The following is an 18,654-nucleotide window of genomic DNA, read 5'->3' on the forward strand; positions in this document are numbered from 1 at the left end:
GAGGCCTGACTTCCGTTTCCGGGCTGGCACCTCGGCTTCCGGCGGCGTGCTCGCGGTGCGGAGACCGGAAGGGTCTGTGCTTGCTGCCGGTAACTGGCCGCGGCTGGGAGTGGCCGGGTGGGTGGGACGCAGGGGAAGACGGCGGTGGCTTCGTATAGGTCGGTGCTGGGGCTGAGCGTCTGGACTCTCGCTGGGCTTCGCAGAGGGTGGGAGTGAGAGAGCCACTGCCCTTCGGTCCGAACAGCCCTTCTGCTCTCCACACTGTCCGTAGGAGTTGTGTTCACAGTGGCGAACGGTGACACGGTGGAACCGCGTTCACCTCTGTGGCCTGTTCTTGGTTGGCACAGCATTAGGGACAAGGAAGATGTTAGCTTAAGCCACGGCGCTTTTGAAAAGCTGGTGGGAGGTGTGGGCCCTCCATCACGGTAACACCACTCCAGCCCCTTCAACCTCCACAAACACTCCCACAGGACGTCTGTATTACTAGCTTCAGACATTTCCAAGGTGTCCCCAGCATGCGCGTCATTGGATCTCGGCGTCACCACATAGTAGGCTTTCAGATATTTGTAATTGTTTAGATAGTGGAAGTTGAGTTAATCTTTAATAAATTCACTGCCCACTTGTCTACATGGCGGAAAGTAGATACCTCACCCATACATTAAAAGTTTTGATCATTAGTCCAGAATTGTGTTGTTCTCGTTAAAATCTTCTGTCTTTGGGAAAGAGAGATATATTTAGTTTCCAGTTCGAAACTAGGCAGGAGTAACTTGCTTCCTGGACCCGCGAGTGTGGGAAGCAAGAATTTTTAACTCTGAACCACTACAGCCTCACATCCTGAAGTGCTAAGCTGAAAGAGCAACAGAGGAGCTTCTCTATTCATGTTAGCAAATGTAAGATGGTGCTTACCAACACAGATGAGCCTAAGCCAAGCACTGCATGCAGTGGAAACACTCTTGTCTTTTCTCCTGATGAGCCTGCATATTGCTTGTTTAGTCACGTTTCACTGCCTGTAATCCGTGCCCTTATTTATACTACAGTTTTAACTCGATAGGTACATTGAAATACAAAAAGAGATGGCATTGTTTCCCTTTTTCTTCCCTGTATTGCCTCTAGAGACTGTTGGTCCTTTTAGAAACATCTCCATCATGTCTTGTGACACTCAAGAAGCTACCAGAGAGTGCCTGGGTATGAACCTTGATGGCAACAAAGAGCCTGTGTCGCTGGTAGAAAGCGGCGTCAGAAGTGAGTCGGAGCATCTCCAAGTCACTATTGGAGCCACTGTACCCACTGGCTTTGAACAAACGGCTGCGGGGGAAGTGAGAGAGAAACTGAAGTCGGCCTGCAGAATCAGCAAAGACCGCGGAAAGATCTATTTTGATATTGCAGTGGAAAGTCTGGCTCAGGTTTGAACAAAACAGTATTTAAATTAGTCTTGGTTATTTTATGATTATTTTTCTGGTTTATAGACACCCCTCCCCCCCTTGGGAATCCTTTACTCTGTTCTGCTTAAAGTAGCTGCATTTTCTGTTGTGTACTAATTTATGAAATTGACTAGTTTACTATGTTGCTGTTTATAATGTCTTTGTAATGTATATTCAGTTTAGTACATTTTAGCGTTAGTTTAATATGGTTTAGAAGTGATCGTAGCATTTCCTGATGATTTATTCACCGAAATGAAATACCTACCAATGTCTATGACACGTAAATTTACTTTAGCAAAAGTTTGGGTACACACAAAAGCTGAGGTTTCCTTTTCATCCTTGTCAAAGACATTGTTTTTAAAAGATTTTTATTATTTTATGTGCATTGGCATTTGCCTGCATATATGTCTGTGTGAGGGAATCAGAGCCCCTGGAACTAGAGTCTAAACTGAACCTGGGTCTTTCTGAAAGAATAGTCAGTGCCCCTAACCACTGAGCCATTTCTACAGCCCCTTCAAAGACATTCTTGATCAAAAGTACATGATTACAGGTGAGAAGCAGAGGTTAGCAAACTGCCATTGCGTTGAAACAAAAGCTACCAGATTTCTTTACTATACAAGTAGCATAGGGTATGGCTTGTTAACTGTTGTCTTGCTAGTGTATCCCAAGCTGGAAGCATATAACATGCAATAGACACTCACAAAATACTTGTGGTTTTTGTAAGTAAGCAAGCATTTTCTTGATGCCTTCAGTAGTTTTTTGAAGATTGGGCACTATTGTCATCAGTCATTAGGTTTAAGAAGAAAAGTAGTTTGTCTGCAGTAATTCAGCTATCACCGAACTAGAGCTTAAACTGTATGTGGTTTCTTTTTTGGAGGGGAGAGATAGGAGGTTGAGACAAGAGTCTGATGTAGCCAAGTTAGCCTAAATTTCACTATATAGCTGAGCGTGCTGCCCCTCCCAAGAGCTGGGAGTGTAGGCATTTGCTGGTAGATCCATGCTCTTTGCCCCTGCCATATGCAGCCAAAAGACATGAGAGAAGAACAAGGATAAAGCCTCACTGTGTTACCCTCCTTCCCTTTCCCAGACCAGAGTTACTGCCTATATGACATTTCGGACTATATACTTTGGTCTCAGTGACCCTTTCTATGGGGAAGAGTGGAAATTGATGGGTAACCAAAGAGATGGAACACTCGGGATGGGAAAATTTTGTCTTTATATTTCTCCCCTCTTTAAACCAATGTTGTTGCCTGTATGACATTATCACAGTGGCCCTTCTCCTGGGAAAAGCAGGAACTGATGGGTAACCAAAGAAATGGACTACATGGGATGGGAAAAATGTTAACTATAAAATACAGGCAGGAGGTGCTACTTTAAACCTATTTTACTTAGTTAGACATGGTAGCTTTCTCCTGGAATGTCAGTACTGGGGACACTGAGTCAGGGGAATTGTGAGTTGGAGGCAACCCAGAGCAACATAGCAAGACCGTATCTCAAAAAGATAAAAATGAACCAATTTTGTACTTCTTTTCTTTTAAATATTTAACTGTAGATAGCTTCTGTTATTTACAAGTATGTTCAGAAATTTGTTTCTAACGTTTGTTTCTCTCCCCTAGGTTCATTGTCTGAGATCAGTTGATAACTTGTTTGTGGTTGTTCAGGAGTTTAAAGATTACCAGTTCAAAGATACGAAGGTGAGCTATTCCAAGCATGGTCTTTCCCAGAGAGCTTGTTCTCTGCAGTGTACTACCTGCTTGTCACACTGTCACTTAGCCTTGCTATTGGTTTATTTCTTTACAGTGTTGAGAATATAACAAAAACCAAGCATGTGATTACAGTAAGCCTTTTCACGAAAATCCAGAAATCTCTTTAGAGCCCATCTGTACTGGCTAGTTTTGTGTCAACTTGACACAGCTGGAGTTATCACAGAGAAAGGAGCTTCAGTTGAGGAAATGCCTCCATGAGATACAACTGTGAGGCATTTTCTCAATTAGTGATCAAGGGGGAAAGGCCCCTTGTGGGTGGGACCATCTCTGGGCTGGTATTCTTGTTTCTATAAGAGAGCAGGCTGAGCAAGCCAGGGGAAGCAAGCCAGTAAAGAACATTCCTTCCTGGCCTCTGTATCAGCTCCTGCTTCCTGACCTGTTTGAGTTCCAGTCCTGACTTCCTTTGGTGATGAGCAGCAATGTGGAAGAGTAAGCTGAATAAACCCTTTCCTCCCCAACTTGCTTCTTGGTCATGATGTTTGTGTAGGAAACCCTGACTAAGACACCATCCCAGAAGCTGCTTTTAAAAGTCACTTGTTAAAGAAAAACCCTAAGTTATAGGGAAAAAGTCTTAGATTAGCTCGACAGATAGTACAGATGGTTTGCAACTAGAATTGCTTCCAACATGTGAACAAAAGACAGAGAACACAAATAGCATTCCCTCCCCAGTTTGCTTTTGTCCTGTTTTAGCTTCATGTTTTGAAATGAAGCCAAAGCAACATTTAATACCCCTTCAGTTGTTAGGACAACAGCTTTGTCTCCAGCCTGTACTTATCATCTGAGTCCTAAATATTCAGCTGCTGTTTAATCTGAAGGTTGCAAACAGACCTCAGTAACACTTTAGGGTTTTTTCCCTATATCTCTTTCTGGCCAAGTTTCCAGAATCAAGTGCTTAAAACTTTTCCTGTCAATATTATATTAATGTCTAATTTAGAGCTAATCTTTCTTAAAAGAACTGTGGTATGCTGTCTAATTCTCTGTTTTTTATTAATTTTCCAGATTATTTTGGAAAGCCAAAGTATCCCCAAATCAGTAAAACTAATCTGGGATCAGGGGCTTAATGATAAAGCACTTTCTTCATTAGATCCTAGTAAAGAAAATTAACAGTAACTAAAAGGCTAACAGAACCCATAGCTTACTAAAAATTCAAACAGCTCTAAAAGAATATCCATTGAAAATAGCTAAAAATTGTATTGCCTATAAAAATAACTTCAGCATTAGAAACATTAGTATTATAATCCTTCATACTCATTTTTTTTCTTCCTTAGTGATGTCCTGGTGGTTTGAACCCTTGACTTTTACATCCTCAGTGAGCACTCCCACTGAACTACATCCCCTGCTTAACTCTGAAGATTTCTGATAGTTACTACCAACTGAATGATACCAAAAACAGTTTTAGAGGCAGTCTTTTGAAAAGTTATACTGCTAAGTATTTGGAAATTTTGAAGGTCAGTTTTATGCATGAGTAAATGTTATTGGGCATCCTATCTTAAATCCTCTTCCACTTAAATTACCAGACATTATTAAATTCTTGGATTTTTGTCATCTTAATTTTTTTGTTGTTGTTTTTCTTCTGTTTTTTTGTTACTGGATTTCTCTGGGTAGCTCCCCGGCTGCCCTGGAACTTGCTATGTAAACCAGGCTGTCATTGAACTCACAGAGCTCTGCCTGTCTCTGCCTCCTGAGTGCTTCGATTAAAGGTGTGTGTAGCCCCTCCCACCCTAGCTTATCTTAAAATTTGTATAATTGAGGCAGTTCTGATCTCTAATAAGAGGTGAATTTGATGTACTAGAAGTCTACATCAGTTAATCGTTCAAAGTTGCCTTAGAAATCACTGTAAAGCAGGTTCGTGAAGGCAGAGGAAGGGGATCACTGTTGGTCAGATGCCCTGCACAAGCTGGGGGATCTGAGGTCAGTCCTTAGCATCTGCATAAAAGCTAAGGGGGACAGTGTAAGATGTGACTTCGTCACGAAGGGAATAGAGGAGGCAACCTGGCTGAATGAGTTCCAGGTTGAGTGAGAGGTCTTGTCTCTTTGTTTTGTTGTTGTTGTTTGTTTAAGACATGAATTCTCTGTGTAGCCTTGGCTGTCCTATGGACTGGGCTGTTCTCAAAATCAAATCTATGCCTGCCTTTGAGTGCTGGGATTAAAGGCAGGTGCCACTACTATCAACCAGACCAAATTCCTGGATCAAAAAGTGAGTCCAGACCCTCAGTGGTGGCTCATACCTTTGATCCCAGCACTGGGAGGCAGAAGCAGGAAGATCTCTTGAGTTAGAGGCTAGCCTGGGCTACAGAGTAAGTTTAGAACAAGCAGCACTACATAGAGAAACTCTTGTGGCCCCCCCCCCCCCCCCACCAAAAAAAATTGAGATGCAAAGCAATCAGGGTAAGACACTAACTTTGACCTCTGGCTACCACACTTGCACATGCATTTATACAAATGTGTACACAGCCGGGCGGTAGTGGTACACGCCTTTAATCCCAACACTTGGGAGGCAGAGGCAGGTGGATTTCTGAGTTTGAGGCCAGCCTGGTCTACAGAGTGAGTTCCAGGACAGCCAAAGCTACACAGAGAAACCCTGTCTCGAAAAAACCAAAAAAAAAAAAAAAACCCAACCAAACAAAAATGCACAAATGTGTACACAGCAAAATGCACATGTACCACACACCCACACAACATTTTTGATATAAATTTCAAGTCTATACAAAGGAAATTTCTGTCTTGACTATGAAAAATTATTAAGCCCTTTAGATTATGAGTGTAAATTGCACACACTCCCCCAGTGAACTCTCATTACTACTTTTTTTTTTAAAGTATGCACATGTATAACACAAATAAAATTTAATTTTGATTCTTATTAAATTAACATATAAAATAAAGGGTAAAGTTGGTTGGTCTTGTGTTTTCATTTGTTTGGTTTTTGCTGTGTTTTAGAGAGGGGTTTTCAGGGTGGTTTCCTGTTTGTTTGGTCTTAGTTTTGTCATATTTCTGTCGTGCATTCTTTTTCTTTTAAACTTCTCTTTATATAACGATTTTTTCATGCACTGTGTTTTCTCTTTTGGAGCTTTAAGGGTTTTTTTGTTTGAGAAGAATCTCACTATGTAGACCCTATACAGACGTGCTGTCGTAGAATTCACTGTGTAGAATAAACTGGCCTCAAATTCACGGAAATCCACCTGGTTGGTGAGAAAACTTGAGGGATCTTTTCCTATCCTCCCCGACCCAGCACTGGGATGGTCTGAGGAGCAAACCACCTCTCCTGCTTTTTCAGATGCGTGCTGAGGAATTGAACTTAGGTCCTCGTACTAGTGCAACAGTAGTGGTACCAACTCAGCATCTGCCTAACTCCCTGCATTTATTTATTTGTTTAGTTTACGTTTTCTTTAAACTCTGTAAACTCCATCTCCTGGTGACTCAGCGCATTTCATTTCTGCTTCTAAGTCTGCTGTGAGGTCTTATTTACCAGGCATTTTCTTATATTTTTGATGTCATCATCTTTTGTTTGTTTGTTTGTTTTGCCTCTAAATCATACTGTTTAACAGAGTTCTATGGCCGGTTTTCTGGGGCGAGTGTTCTTTCCTGCAGGTGTTTCCTTCCCCTGTATTTTTTTTGTTTATTTTGTAAGTTCTGTGTTGATAAAGGTTTGAACTTTGGAATTTTGGGATGAGGCAGTTTCTCTTAGGCTCCTGAGGGTGAGGCCATGAGGAAGAGCTCTCCCTGGAATGACTGGGGATAAACAGGCCTTTTCCTCCTCACTTTGTCCTATTTTTATTGTTTTATTGAAGTATAATTTTTGCTCCACCAAGTGAATTGTTATAATCTTTCCTTCCTCCCTGGCCTCGGGCATCAGACTTCAGAGTGAGTCATCAAGGAAAGCACACTAACTTCTGCCATGTTAATGAACTATAGAGACAAAAGGTATTTTAAAAGTGATTTTGTTTATTGTATATTTTATGTATTTACATTTCAAATGTTATACCCTTTCCTGGTTTCCCTTCTGGAACCCCCCCTATCTCATTCTCCCTTCTCCTGGTTCTATGAGGGTGCTCCCCCTCCCACCCATCCCCACTCCCACCTCACCGCCCTGGCATTCCCCTACACTGGGGAATCAAGCCTTCACAGAACCAAGGGCCTCTCCTCCTATTGATGCCAGACAAGGCCATCCTCTGCTACAGAAGCAGCTGGAGCCATGGCTCCCTCCATGTGTACTCTTTGGTTGGTGGTTTAGTCCCTGGGAGCTCTGGGGGGTCTGGTTGGTTGATATTGTTGTTCTTCCTATGGGGCTGCAAACCCCTTCAGCTCCTTCAAACCTTTCTCTAGCTCCGCCATTGGGGACCCCGTGCTCAGTCCAATGGTTGGCTGAGAGCATCCACCTCTGTACTTGTCAGGCTCTGGCAGCACCTCTCAGGAGACAGCTATAGCAGGCTCCTGTCAGCAAGCAATTCTTGGCATCCGCAATAGTGTCTGGATTTGGTGACTGTATATGGGATGGATCCCCAGGTGGGGCAGTCTCTGGATGGCCTTTCCTTCAGTTTCTGCTCCACAGTTTGTCCCTTTAGACAGGAGCCCTTCTGGGTTAAGAATTTGGAGATGAGTTAGTGGCCCCATCTGCCAACAGGGGGCCTTGCCTAACCTCTGAATATGGTCTCTACAGGTTCTCCCTCCCCTTTGTTGGACATTTCAGCTAATCTCATCCCTGTTGGGTTCTGGGAGCCTCTTGCTTTTCTGGCACCTGGGATGTGCTGGTGGCTGCCCCTAGTTCCCCATCTTAAAAAGTGAATTTATCTAGCATGCTAAGTGCTAGATTAGAGGGTAAAATGTGGCTGAAGTGACTGGGAAACTGAGTATTTAATTTCCTCCAGGTTTGTTTTGTTTTGAAACAGAGTCTCACTACATCCACACCTGGCCTGGAACTTGTTTTGTACACCAGCCAGCCCTGCCTCAAGCTCACAGAGACCCATGTGTCTCTGTTGGGAAGGAAAGGTGTGCATCACCACACCTGGCTTCTCCATCTTTAAGTCATTTAACGTCTGTACTGTAGATGTTTATATAGATTGTATAACTCTGTTTGGCTAGAGCTTGCTCTGTAGATAGCAGTCCTTCGTACTTCGCATTTAAATATTTAACCACACCATCCAGTAACTGTGTCTTTGTTGTTTACTCTTGGAGTAGTAGTAGTTGAATTTAGGACCCCGTGCACTGTATGTACCACTGAGCTCTATCCCTGGCCCTCTTACTTTTTATTTTGAGATATGGTGCTAATGTGTTATCTCAGTTGGCTCTGAACCCACTCTGTAGCTCAGGAAGGCCTGAACTGCAACTTTGCCTCGGGTTCCTTAGAAACTGGGACTATAAGCCCGTGCCAATAAACCTAGCCTGACAGCTATATATTAACCACCCTTTATGTGCCTCTGCTATTGTAGGTGTATGGTCTGTAGCAAAGGTCAAGGTAGTTAAGGTCTTTTCACCATGGACTTAGAGGAGTGGCCTTGCCAGTAAGCAAGTGCATGAGCCTAGGAACTGTGGGCCATACTTAGTACTGTAAAGAAAGTCCAAGTGAAGGGGAGAACAGCATAGGGGAGCTCCCCCACGTTTACTTCTTAAAAAGATAATCATGGGAGCCAGGGGCGACGGCGCACGCCTTTAATCCCAACGTTCAGGAGGCAGAGGCAGGTGGATCGCTGTGAGTTCTAGGCCAGCCTAGTCTAGGACATTTGAGGCTATAAAGAAGAGATCCTGTCTTAAACAAAACAAAACAAAAAAATTAATCATACTGTTTAAAATCTAGACAGATGATATTTTTAAGCTTCTTATAGTTTTTGCCCAAATTCAGAAGATCCGAAAGGAAGTCATTTATAGACATGTTGTCTTACTTTCTGTCTGCTGCCTTTTATTCACCTGCTTCCCCAATGCTGTGCATCTGATCTGCCCTCTGCTCCATTCTTCTTTAGTAGCATACTGTTTATATATCCTCACCATTGAAACTGGAATTTCCTTCATTGCAGGTATTATCTTGTTTATCCTTTGGTCTGTACTCTCCCACCATCCCCATCATAAGGACCAGAGTTGTCTACAAGGAAAGTAGGCACTTATTTGTTCAGTTACAATGGTGAGAAACAAAAGGCTTTCATTCTCCATCATTTGCAGGAAGAAGTTCTAAGAGACTTTGAAGAACTGGCTGGAAAACTCCCATGGTCAGACCCTTTAAAAGTCTGGCAAATTAACACCACTTTCAAGAAGAAGAAAGCAAAGCGCAGAAAGGCAAATCAGAGTGCAGGTAAAGAGAAGGCTGACTGTGGACAAGGAGACAAAGCAGATGAGAAAGATGGTAAGAAAAAGCATGCCAGCAGCACTTCAGATTCACATATCTTGGACTATTATGAAAATCCAGCCATCAAAGAAGAGATATCAACCTTAGTAGGTGATGTCTTGTCGTCTTGCAAAGATGAAACTGGTCAAAGCTTAAGAGAAGAAACTGAACCACAGGTACAGAAGTTTAGAGTCACCTGCAACAGAGCAGGAGAGAAACATTGCTTTACCTCCAATGAGGCTGCGAGAGATTTTGGGGGTGCTATTCAAGAGTACTTTAAGTGGAAGGCTGATATGACCAACTTTGATGTAGAGGTGGGTATTAGCTTTTATTGATGATGAAAAAGATCTGTAATGTGGCTGGGGAGATGGGTCAGTGGGTAAAGTATTTGCTGAGCAAGCTTGAGTACTTGAGTTCAGATTCCTAGAATCCACATAAAAGCCAGAGTAAATGTATGAATGTTAATCCTAGCACTGATAGTTAGAGACAAGTAGTGTCCTGGAGCAGACAAGCTGAAACGGCAAGACCCAGGTTCAGTGAGAGACTGTTTCAAAAATAAAGTAGAATGGTAGAAAGACAATGTAAACTTCTGTCTTTTGTACAGTCACCCACAAAAGAAAAAAAAGGTTCTCATACATTTGTAAAATTTCCAGACAGCTAGCACAAGGGCCATTGAACAGTGGCCGTAAAGCTAGAAGGATGTTAGGAATAGCATGACTTGTGGAGATAGATGGATAGGTATTGATTGAAATTTTTACTCAGTAACTCTCTAGACTTGGACAAGATTGTCTCTTTGAGCCTCTGTTTCAAATGGAGCCAATAATAGTGTGTACCTTTAAGGTCTATACCCTGGAGGGCAAATGGAATGGTTTCAAGTGTTTGGTATAGTTTGTTGGTATATGATAAGTACTCAATGGATAGATTGTCAGAACTCAAGTAGTGGTGGCACACGTCTTTAATCCTAGCACTCAGAGGCAGAGGATCTGTTGTGTTTTCAAGGCAAGTCTGGCTTACATAGTGAGTTCCAGAACAGCCAGGGCTATGTAGAGACCTTGTCTTGCAAAACCCTAAGGTGTGCTCTGTCTCTGTGTTGTGTGTCTCTGACCTTGGCATTGCTATGTCCGGCAGAAGAAAGATGAGTCTTCCCCCCCCCCCTTTTTTTTTTATTCCAAATTTAGGTGCTGGACTCATACCTACAGCCTTGCACATATGGACAAGCAATGTATTTCTAAACTATATCCCAGTCTTCTTATTTCTTTCTTTCTTTTTTTTTTAAAGGTTTATTTATTATTTATTTATTATATGTAAGTACACTGTAGCTGTCTTCAGACACTCCAGAAGAGGGCGTCAGATCTTGTTACAGATGGTTGTGAGCCACCATGTGGTTGCTGGGATTTGAACTCTGGACCTTCGGAAGAGCAGTCGGGTGCTCTTACCCACTGAGCCATCTCACCAGCCCCAGTCTTCTTATTTCTAATCTAGTATTTTTCTACATTATATGGATTTCTAGATTGTAACTTAACCTAAAATAAACTTACTTCTACCTTAGTTGGAAATTCTGCTACTAAACAATAATAGAATATAGTTTTCAGAACCTTCTATCAGGGTTTTAGAGCTAATCTTCATCTAGAGCCAGCTTTGTTCTTTTTAAAGTCAGCTAGGTTCTTAAAACCAAATGCCTCCTGTTAGCTTGAGTATCCTTGTGACTACTGGGTGACTTTTGTTGATAATGGTAATTGGAGTTCTTTAAATTTCTGATGGTTTATGTAGGTCCTTAGCAGTTGACATTTTTACCAAGAAGTCAATTTTTGTTTCATTTGGGATACTCAAGCCTGGGGCATATCACTCTCTTTGTAACTTTTTTTTTTTTTTTAATGTCAGACAAGAACAATTCTCCATTCTATATTTTCTTACACAGCTGTAAGAACAAAGAGGCTAACAAAGGCCATGTCCAGAAGTCTCCAAGGTAGCACAGAAGACAAATCCTGTATGAACTGGTGTCTCTGTGTCCCAGGCTCAGAGGGCTTCCTAGGAAATGAGGCCATGTGAATAAGATATGTAGGACAGGGCCTTGCATGTTAGAGTGTTAGCTCTAGACCTCTGCCTTTGGTAAGGCCATGATGAGGACATTTTAGGGGGAATACTGGGGAACATTTTATCTTCTTAGAATGTTTGTGAGTTAGGAAAACTAGGACAAAGGTAGTCATAATCAGACATTGTTATAAAACTACCAGGAGCTGGGCGTGGTGGTGCACGCCTGTGATCCCAGCACTTGGGAGGCAGAGGCAGGCAGATTTCTGAGTTTGAGGTCAACCTGGTCTACAGAGTGAGTTCCAGGACAGCCAAGGCTACACAGAAAAACCCTGTCTCAAAAAAAAAAAAAAAAAAAAAAAAAAAAAAAAAAAGAAAGAAAGAAAGACAAACTACTAGGAAAACAAAATAAAAGCAAACATGACGTGGTGTCAGCTTTGGATAAAGGGTATGTTTTGAGAGGCCACCGTTAAAGTGTTTGAAGTGTTCTTCAAAAACACGTAGTAATTTAAAAAATATATGTAGACCAAATGTGGTGGCACATGCCTTGGATCCCAGACTCAGGAGACAGAGACTGTCAGATCTCTAATTTTAAGGCCAGCCTGGTCTCCATAGTGACTTCCATGCCAGCCAAAGGGCACAGTGAAACACACACACACACCCAGGCAGTGGTTGTACACACCTTTAATCCCAGCATTTGGGAGACAGAGGCAGATGAATCTCTGAGTTGAGGCCAGCCTGGTCTATAGAGTGAGTTCCAAGACAGCCAAAGTTACACAGAGAAGCCTGTATTGAGAAAATAAAAGGTGGTAGAAAAAAAAAAAACCCAAAACATACATACATATTTTAAATCTATACCATCAAAATATGTTCATATAATAAAAACTGGGAGATAACTTATTAATAGCCTGTGTGTGGGGGGAGTAAAAAGAATAAAATGTTTTAAAATTAAATGAAAATAGTACATATACTATTTCATTTTTGTTAACTCCAAAAACTGATACAACTAACTTATAATAATAGTGGTTAGATTAATGATCACCCAGGAAAGAGACAAAAGAGAACTTTGTAAAGGGTACTGAGTATAGGTCAGAGCTCACTGAAATGTATATGCAGAAGGCTTACACCTCTGGGCTCACTAGGTAGGCAGATTTACCACTAAGGTTGCTGACCTGAGTTCAGTTCCTAGGATGCATGGTAGAAGTTGTCCTCTGATCCCCAAACCCAATCCATACACAAACACAAATAAATACGCAAATAACTGAATTTTATGTACTGTATAGTAAACCTGTAAAGTATAATTCAATCAGAAAGTTTGTATAGGCTGGCAAGATAGCTTAGCAGTTAAAAGAATTGTCTGCTCTTTCAGAGGATACAAGTTTAATTCCCAGCACCCATACGGTAGGTAGCTGTAACTCTAGTTCCAAGGGATCACACACCTCTTTCTAGCTTCCATGGGCACCAAGTGTGCATGTGGTGCACAGATATACATTCAGGCAAAACATTTGTGCACATAGAATAAAAATTTAAAATGTTCTGAAAAGAAAGTTCTCTGTGTTGTGGCTGTTATGTATGTATAAGCCATGCTTGGCTTTTACTTGGGTTCCAGGGATAAACTCAGATCTTCATACTTGCCAAGCAAGTACTCTTCCCATTGGCTCACCTCAGACCTAGCCCTGGTTTTGTTGTTTTTATCTTAATTCAAAAAGTCTTAATAAGGAAGACATGTATCTCTTTCTTGTGATCACAGCATTTATGAGGCAGAGGCAAGAGGATTTTGAGTTTCAGTCCAGCTAGCCTATCTAAGAATTCAAGCCAATTTTGGCTTCAAGGCTCTGTTTATTTTACTCTTTTAAATTTATTTATTTATTTATTTTGTTGTTGTTTGTTTGAGACAGTCTTTCTATCTAGTCCTGGCTGCCCTGGAACTCACTGTGTAGACCTGGTTGGCCTTGAACTTACAGAGATCCGCCTGCCTCTGCCTTCTAAGTGCTGGGATTAGTTAGAGCACTTGGGAGGTAGTACCACAGCCAGATAAGGCCCTGGATTGTTTTTAAGGGTCTTGTTAGTAGGTACAGTTCGAAGACTGTTGACTTTCTCGTTTGTCTCTAATTTGATGTAGGTTCTCCTGAACATCCATGATAATGAAGTCATTGTTGCTATTGCACTGACAGAAGAGAGTCTCCATCGCAGAAATATTACACATTTTGGACCTACAACTCTTAGGTCAACTCTTGCCTATGGGATGCTCAGGTAACAGAAGGGGATTTTGCTGTCCATATTGTAATGAACACTTTGCTCTGAATTAAATCACTCATTTTCTAAAAAAAAACAAAACAAAAACTCCCAAAACCATTTTCTTAGTTAGAATTACAAAGTACCTATTTTCTCTTCAGTATTTACTGTTGTCAGTTTTTGATGCAGAAAACACCACGTGGATGGTTTATTAGTATTCTTGGTTATACATGTGAGAGTGGTGTTGTGTGTCTTCAGCGAGGAGCTGCTTCTGTCGAGAGAGGCTGTGCTGCTTTAGGCAATAGAGTGAAGCAGAGGAGATCCTTGTGATGTGTGAGTGAGTACAGACCTTGTCTGTTGAGTGACAGTGCTGGCATGCAGCTTGGTAGCCTGAGTGCTGGGATCATGGTACATATCACCACACCCCATTTACTCATAGTTTTAAATGTTACACTGGCTGTAACCTAGGGATCGTGTTGGGACTTTGACAAGTGCAAGACAAGCAGCCTGCCTCTGTTGTCAGTCTTACGTTCTTGGTGTTTTCTTTCTCAAATAAGTCTTTTTCCCCCCTACACTTGAGATTTCAGTACTGCAAAATGGGCTTGACATGGGATGCCAAAGATTATTCATGTGCTCAACTTGGCAGCACATACACTCAACTAAAGCAATATAGAGAAGATTAGTATGGCCCCTGCATAAAGATGACAGACAGATTTGTGAAGTGTTCTATATGAAAAGAAAAAGAAAAAGAAGAAAAGGTTTACTCATGCTGGAGAGATGGCTCAGAGCTTTAAGAATGTCTGCTGCTCTTGCAGAGGACCTAAGTTTGGTTCCTAACATTCAGGTTGGTAGATAACAACAACCTGCAACTTCAGCTCCAGGGGATTCAACACCTGTCTTCTGTAGGCACCAGCACATACATACTTTAAAAATCCCACCCACACATATGCATACTTAAAAAAAAAAACGTGGTGACTGACTTTAGGGCTAGAGAGATGGCTCAACAGTTAATGTTGATGCTGGTTTTCCATATGACCAGAGCTCAGTTCTAGACTTCCATGCCTGGCAGCTTACAACAGTCTTTAATTCCAGCTCCATACTCTCTTCCAATATCCTCTTCTGGTCTTTGGGTACACACACAGAGGTACTAACACACATGTATAAATAAAATGTGAAAATATTTATTAAAAAATTTTGTTCATAAGGATTAAATGCAGAAACATAGTCAGATTATCTTATTCTGTACAGTTCCTGGCATGATCTAGTGAGTTACATAATTACATTTTCTTCCTTTTCAATTTTTGCTTCCTCTTTTGTCATGGTCACAGTTCCTCACAACTGGAACACATTAAGTTAGTAACAGAAAACTTAAGAGAAACACTCCTAAGCTTCTTTCACTAAACAGATATTTACTATCTGCCTCCAACCATGATTATAGAAACCAGCATACAGAGTTGAGTGCTGGTATTAAAAACTAAATAGAATAAAAAAGTAATGATTGGGCTGAGGAGACAGCCTGGTGCACTCTCCGCACAAGCCTAACCCCAGCCTCACAGCATCGCTATTGTCAATAATCCTAGCATTGAGGAGGCTGAGACAGGAGGATACCCCAGGCTTTCTGGCCAGCCACTCTAACTGAATTTGTGAGCTCTAGGTTGTGAGGTAAAGAGCAATTGAGAAAGGTGCCCAGCTGAGTGCAGTGGCACATACCTTTAATCTCAGCACTTAGGAGGCTGAGGCAGATAGATTTCTGTGAACTCAAGGCCAGCTTGGGCTTGGCCTACATAGTTCCAGGACAGCCAGGGCTCTGTAGAGACCCTCTCTCAAAAAAACCAAAACAAGAGGCAAGCAGGGTGGTGGATTGGGATGCCAGATCTTGATTTCTATTTTTGGCTTTCATGTGCATGTGGCAAACACAAGTGTACAGACACATGAAGTGATAATTATGCTGAGGATTGCGGTGGTTGGAGAGATGAGCAAAGATTATACCAGATCCACAAAAAACCCTTGGGCGATTCTCAAGAAAGGCAGAAACTACAGGGCTAGACAGATGGCTGTTCCAGAGAACCTGGGTTCAATTCCTAGCACTGACATGGTGGCTCATAATGGTTAATAACTTGCCTCAAGGGGTCAGATGCCCTCTTTTTGATTTGACAGGCAGTGCTCACATGTGATACAGATATACATGACAGCAATATATCCATAGACATAAAGGCTAAAAATTAAGAGGTGCAGAAACTAGATAGTAGAAAATGCAAAGGACTGCTTTCCTGTCTTCTAAAAGCTTGTGTGTTCTGGCTTAGCTCGCCTGTGCACTTGACTGCCTGTCCTCCAGTTGCACATGACTGGCTCAAACGACCCAGGGTTACTTGCTCTTTATTCCACATTCCTAAGAGGATTTGAGTGACATAATTTGATCAAGTGCCCAATTCTGGCCCATTAACAATGACTGGCATTACAGGCTTGCCCAAGAATCCGTCTTATGAGGGAGATCATTAACATGCATGATGCAAGGTCTCAAACAGAATAGAAAAATCAGATAAAACTTAGTAACCTGAGGACTGGTAAGTAACATTTAAAGCTAGTCACATGTAGTCTTGACTCCTTATTTTGTGTCCTAGGAAAAATGTTTCTTTGGATCATTTTGTCTGTTAAATGGTAATAGGGTTGTTTAAAGAATTTCAAGTGTATAAAGTTAAAGCAGTTATTTTATGTTAAGGACTGTATCTCCATAGTTAAATCCAAAATGAAAGGAGACTGAATGTCTGGTTGTCAGCAAATGCCCACTAAAAATCTCCCTGCCTCAGCTTCCTGAGTGCTAGGATAACAAATCAGTATCTCTCGCTCTCTCCCCTACCACCAGAAGCATTGTACGCATAGGCGAGGGCTGCTACTGAGTGTCAACCCCAGGCTGACTTTCAAACCATAAATTGCTGATCCTTCACGCTGGTGTGCAGATCCTATGCCAGTAGTAGATCCCAGTCTTAGTTTTTGGTTGGTTTTCACATGTGCTGGATTGTTTTCTCCCTCCAGGCTCTGTGAACCTAAGCCTACTGATGTAATAGTGGACCCAATGTGTGGAACAGGGGCAATACCAATAGAGGTAATAACAGCTTTTTATTTTTACATAAGCAAGTGATCTATTCAAAATGGTGGGCAAATTGGATCCAATGAGAAAAACCCCAAAAGTTTGAAAAAACTTCTCATAGTCAGGGTAAAAGTTCTGTTAAAGCATTGTAAGCATTGATTTCACACAGCCAAGTACCGTGTGGTTAGATGGTGAAAGCTGAAGTGGTAGAGAAGCGAGCTGAGAACGGCAAACTGATAAGCCTTTTTCCCTGTAATGAATGGACGAGGCACTAGGTTGAACAGCAGAGGATAACTGAGGGGGTCATAAACGTCCACATAATTAGAGCTTCCTGGAGTGAATAAGTGGGAAGGAGAAACCACAGCATTGCAGCTCAGTGCCAGGGCATCTGCATGCAAAACAGGTGTTCTGGGCTTGATCTCCAGCACTGCAAAACAAACCCATAAGAATACCTAAATTGCCGGGCGTGGTGGCGCACACCCTTAATCTCAGCACTCAGGAGGCAGAGGCAGGCGGATTTCTGAGTTCGAGGCCAGCCTGGTCTACAAAGTGAGTTCCAGGACAGCCAGGGCTATACAGAGGAAACCCTGTCTCGGAAAAAAAAAAAGAATACCTATAAGTATTCTTTATGTTTGTTTTGAGATGGGGGTCTTATTATGTAGCCCTGGCTGTCCTCAAACTCACAGGGATTCACCCATCTCCTCTAGGGCACAAACTACCTGGCCGTTTGACCTTTTTTTTAAAAAAAAAACGTATTTTAGGAAATCTGACAAGGCTACATACCCAGTGACCATCAATAATTTTCAGAATTGCTACAACACTCAAAAAACTACAGAAGGTACTAGGTGGTGGTGGTGGCATATACATTTATCCCAGTACTCAAGAGGCAGAGGCAGGCAGATCTCTTGTGAGTTCCAGGACAGTCAGAGCTGCACAGAGAAAGCCAGTCACAAAAACAAAAACAAAACAAAACATTACAGAAGGCAAAGTAAGAAATGGGAAGATGTTTTCTTTCTTTCTTTTTTTTAATCCTTTTGAGGCAAGGTCTTGGTATGTAGCACAGGCTCACCTTGAATTCATGGTACCACAGGTTGTGTTGAGCGGGCAGAAATTGGACAGATGAGCAAGCCCAAAGCAACCCACAAAGGGAAAAATAATCTAGTATAATTAGGAAATCTCTGGTCTGACTTTGATTGGGAGTTAAAATCCAAGAGGAAAATGCACCTAGTTTGAATGTTCCACTGGTGGTGGCTAGTGAGTGACTACTTCTTGAGATCTGAACAGGAGCTGAATTATTATAGTCAAGAATTCTGGAAACCAAACTGTAGTTCTCCATCATTAAACCATGACTTATCTGCGAAATGGCAGGTAAACTGACCATGATGAAGAAACACACAATCAAAGTAGACATCAGAATAAAAGGGGTGGGGTGGGAAAACCAGATTAAGCCATTTCCACGTAAAAGTAGGCATGAGAGAGAGTACCTACGTGGAAACTTCAGCTGAGTCATGATGGAAACTGAAGGGTCTGTGTACAGATGTGCCCATTAAATTATCTAATACCTGTCCTAGAAGACACTGAGATTTAGAAGTACTGTAAATGTAGCCCAAGGTAGGAAATCCATCCTGGATTAAACATTAAAATAATAATTAAAAAAAATAAAAAGGTTGGCAAGCACAGATCACACCTGTGAGTTCTTCCTGTATCCCTGCACACCCAGTTTATGGCATACTTGAACATTCCTCTTGTTTGCTGTCATTATAGAATAATAGACCAGAATGTCATCATCCTAAAGGGTCT

At 41.8% G+C, this 18,654-nt stretch overlaps 1 protein-coding gene and 1 non-coding gene across 5 annotated transcripts in view; both read left to right on the forward strand.

The window, feature by feature from the left end:
- Positions 1 to 18,654, forward strand: part of Thumpd3 (THUMP domain containing 3) — a 21,977-nt gene continuing 3,323 nt past the window's right edge. The window contains exons 1-6 of one of the 4 annotated variants that reach the window (NM_001355266.1): positions 1 to 158; positions 1,114 to 1,403; positions 3,038 to 3,115; positions 9,338 to 9,814; positions 13,654 to 13,784; positions 16,800 to 16,869. In NM_001355266.1, coding sequence (NP_001342195.1) covers positions 1,146 to 1,403; positions 3,038 to 3,115; positions 9,338 to 9,814; positions 13,654 to 13,784; positions 16,800 to 16,869 — 1,014 coding nt within the window. In that variant the 5' untranslated portion in view covers positions 1 to 158; positions 1,114 to 1,145. Of the gene's footprint in view, positions 549 to 686; positions 891 to 1,113; positions 1,404 to 3,037; positions 3,116 to 9,337; positions 9,815 to 13,653; positions 13,785 to 16,799; positions 16,870 to 18,654 lie in introns of those variants that run through there. The other 3 variants (NM_008188.3, XM_006505578.3, XM_006505579.2) reach the window with 3 other exon arrangements.
- LOC115490527 lies at positions 14,397 to 14,502 on the forward strand. The gene has a single exon (XR_003956671.1). It is a non-coding gene; the product is annotated as a U6 spliceosomal RNA (small nuclear RNA).

The sequence above is a fragment of the Mus musculus genome, chromosome 6, assembly GCF_000001635.26.
Source record: "Mus musculus strain C57BL/6J chromosome 6, GRCm38.p6 C57BL/6J".
Classification (NCBI taxonomy): domain Eukaryota; kingdom Metazoa; phylum Chordata; class Mammalia; order Rodentia; family Muridae; genus Mus; species Mus musculus.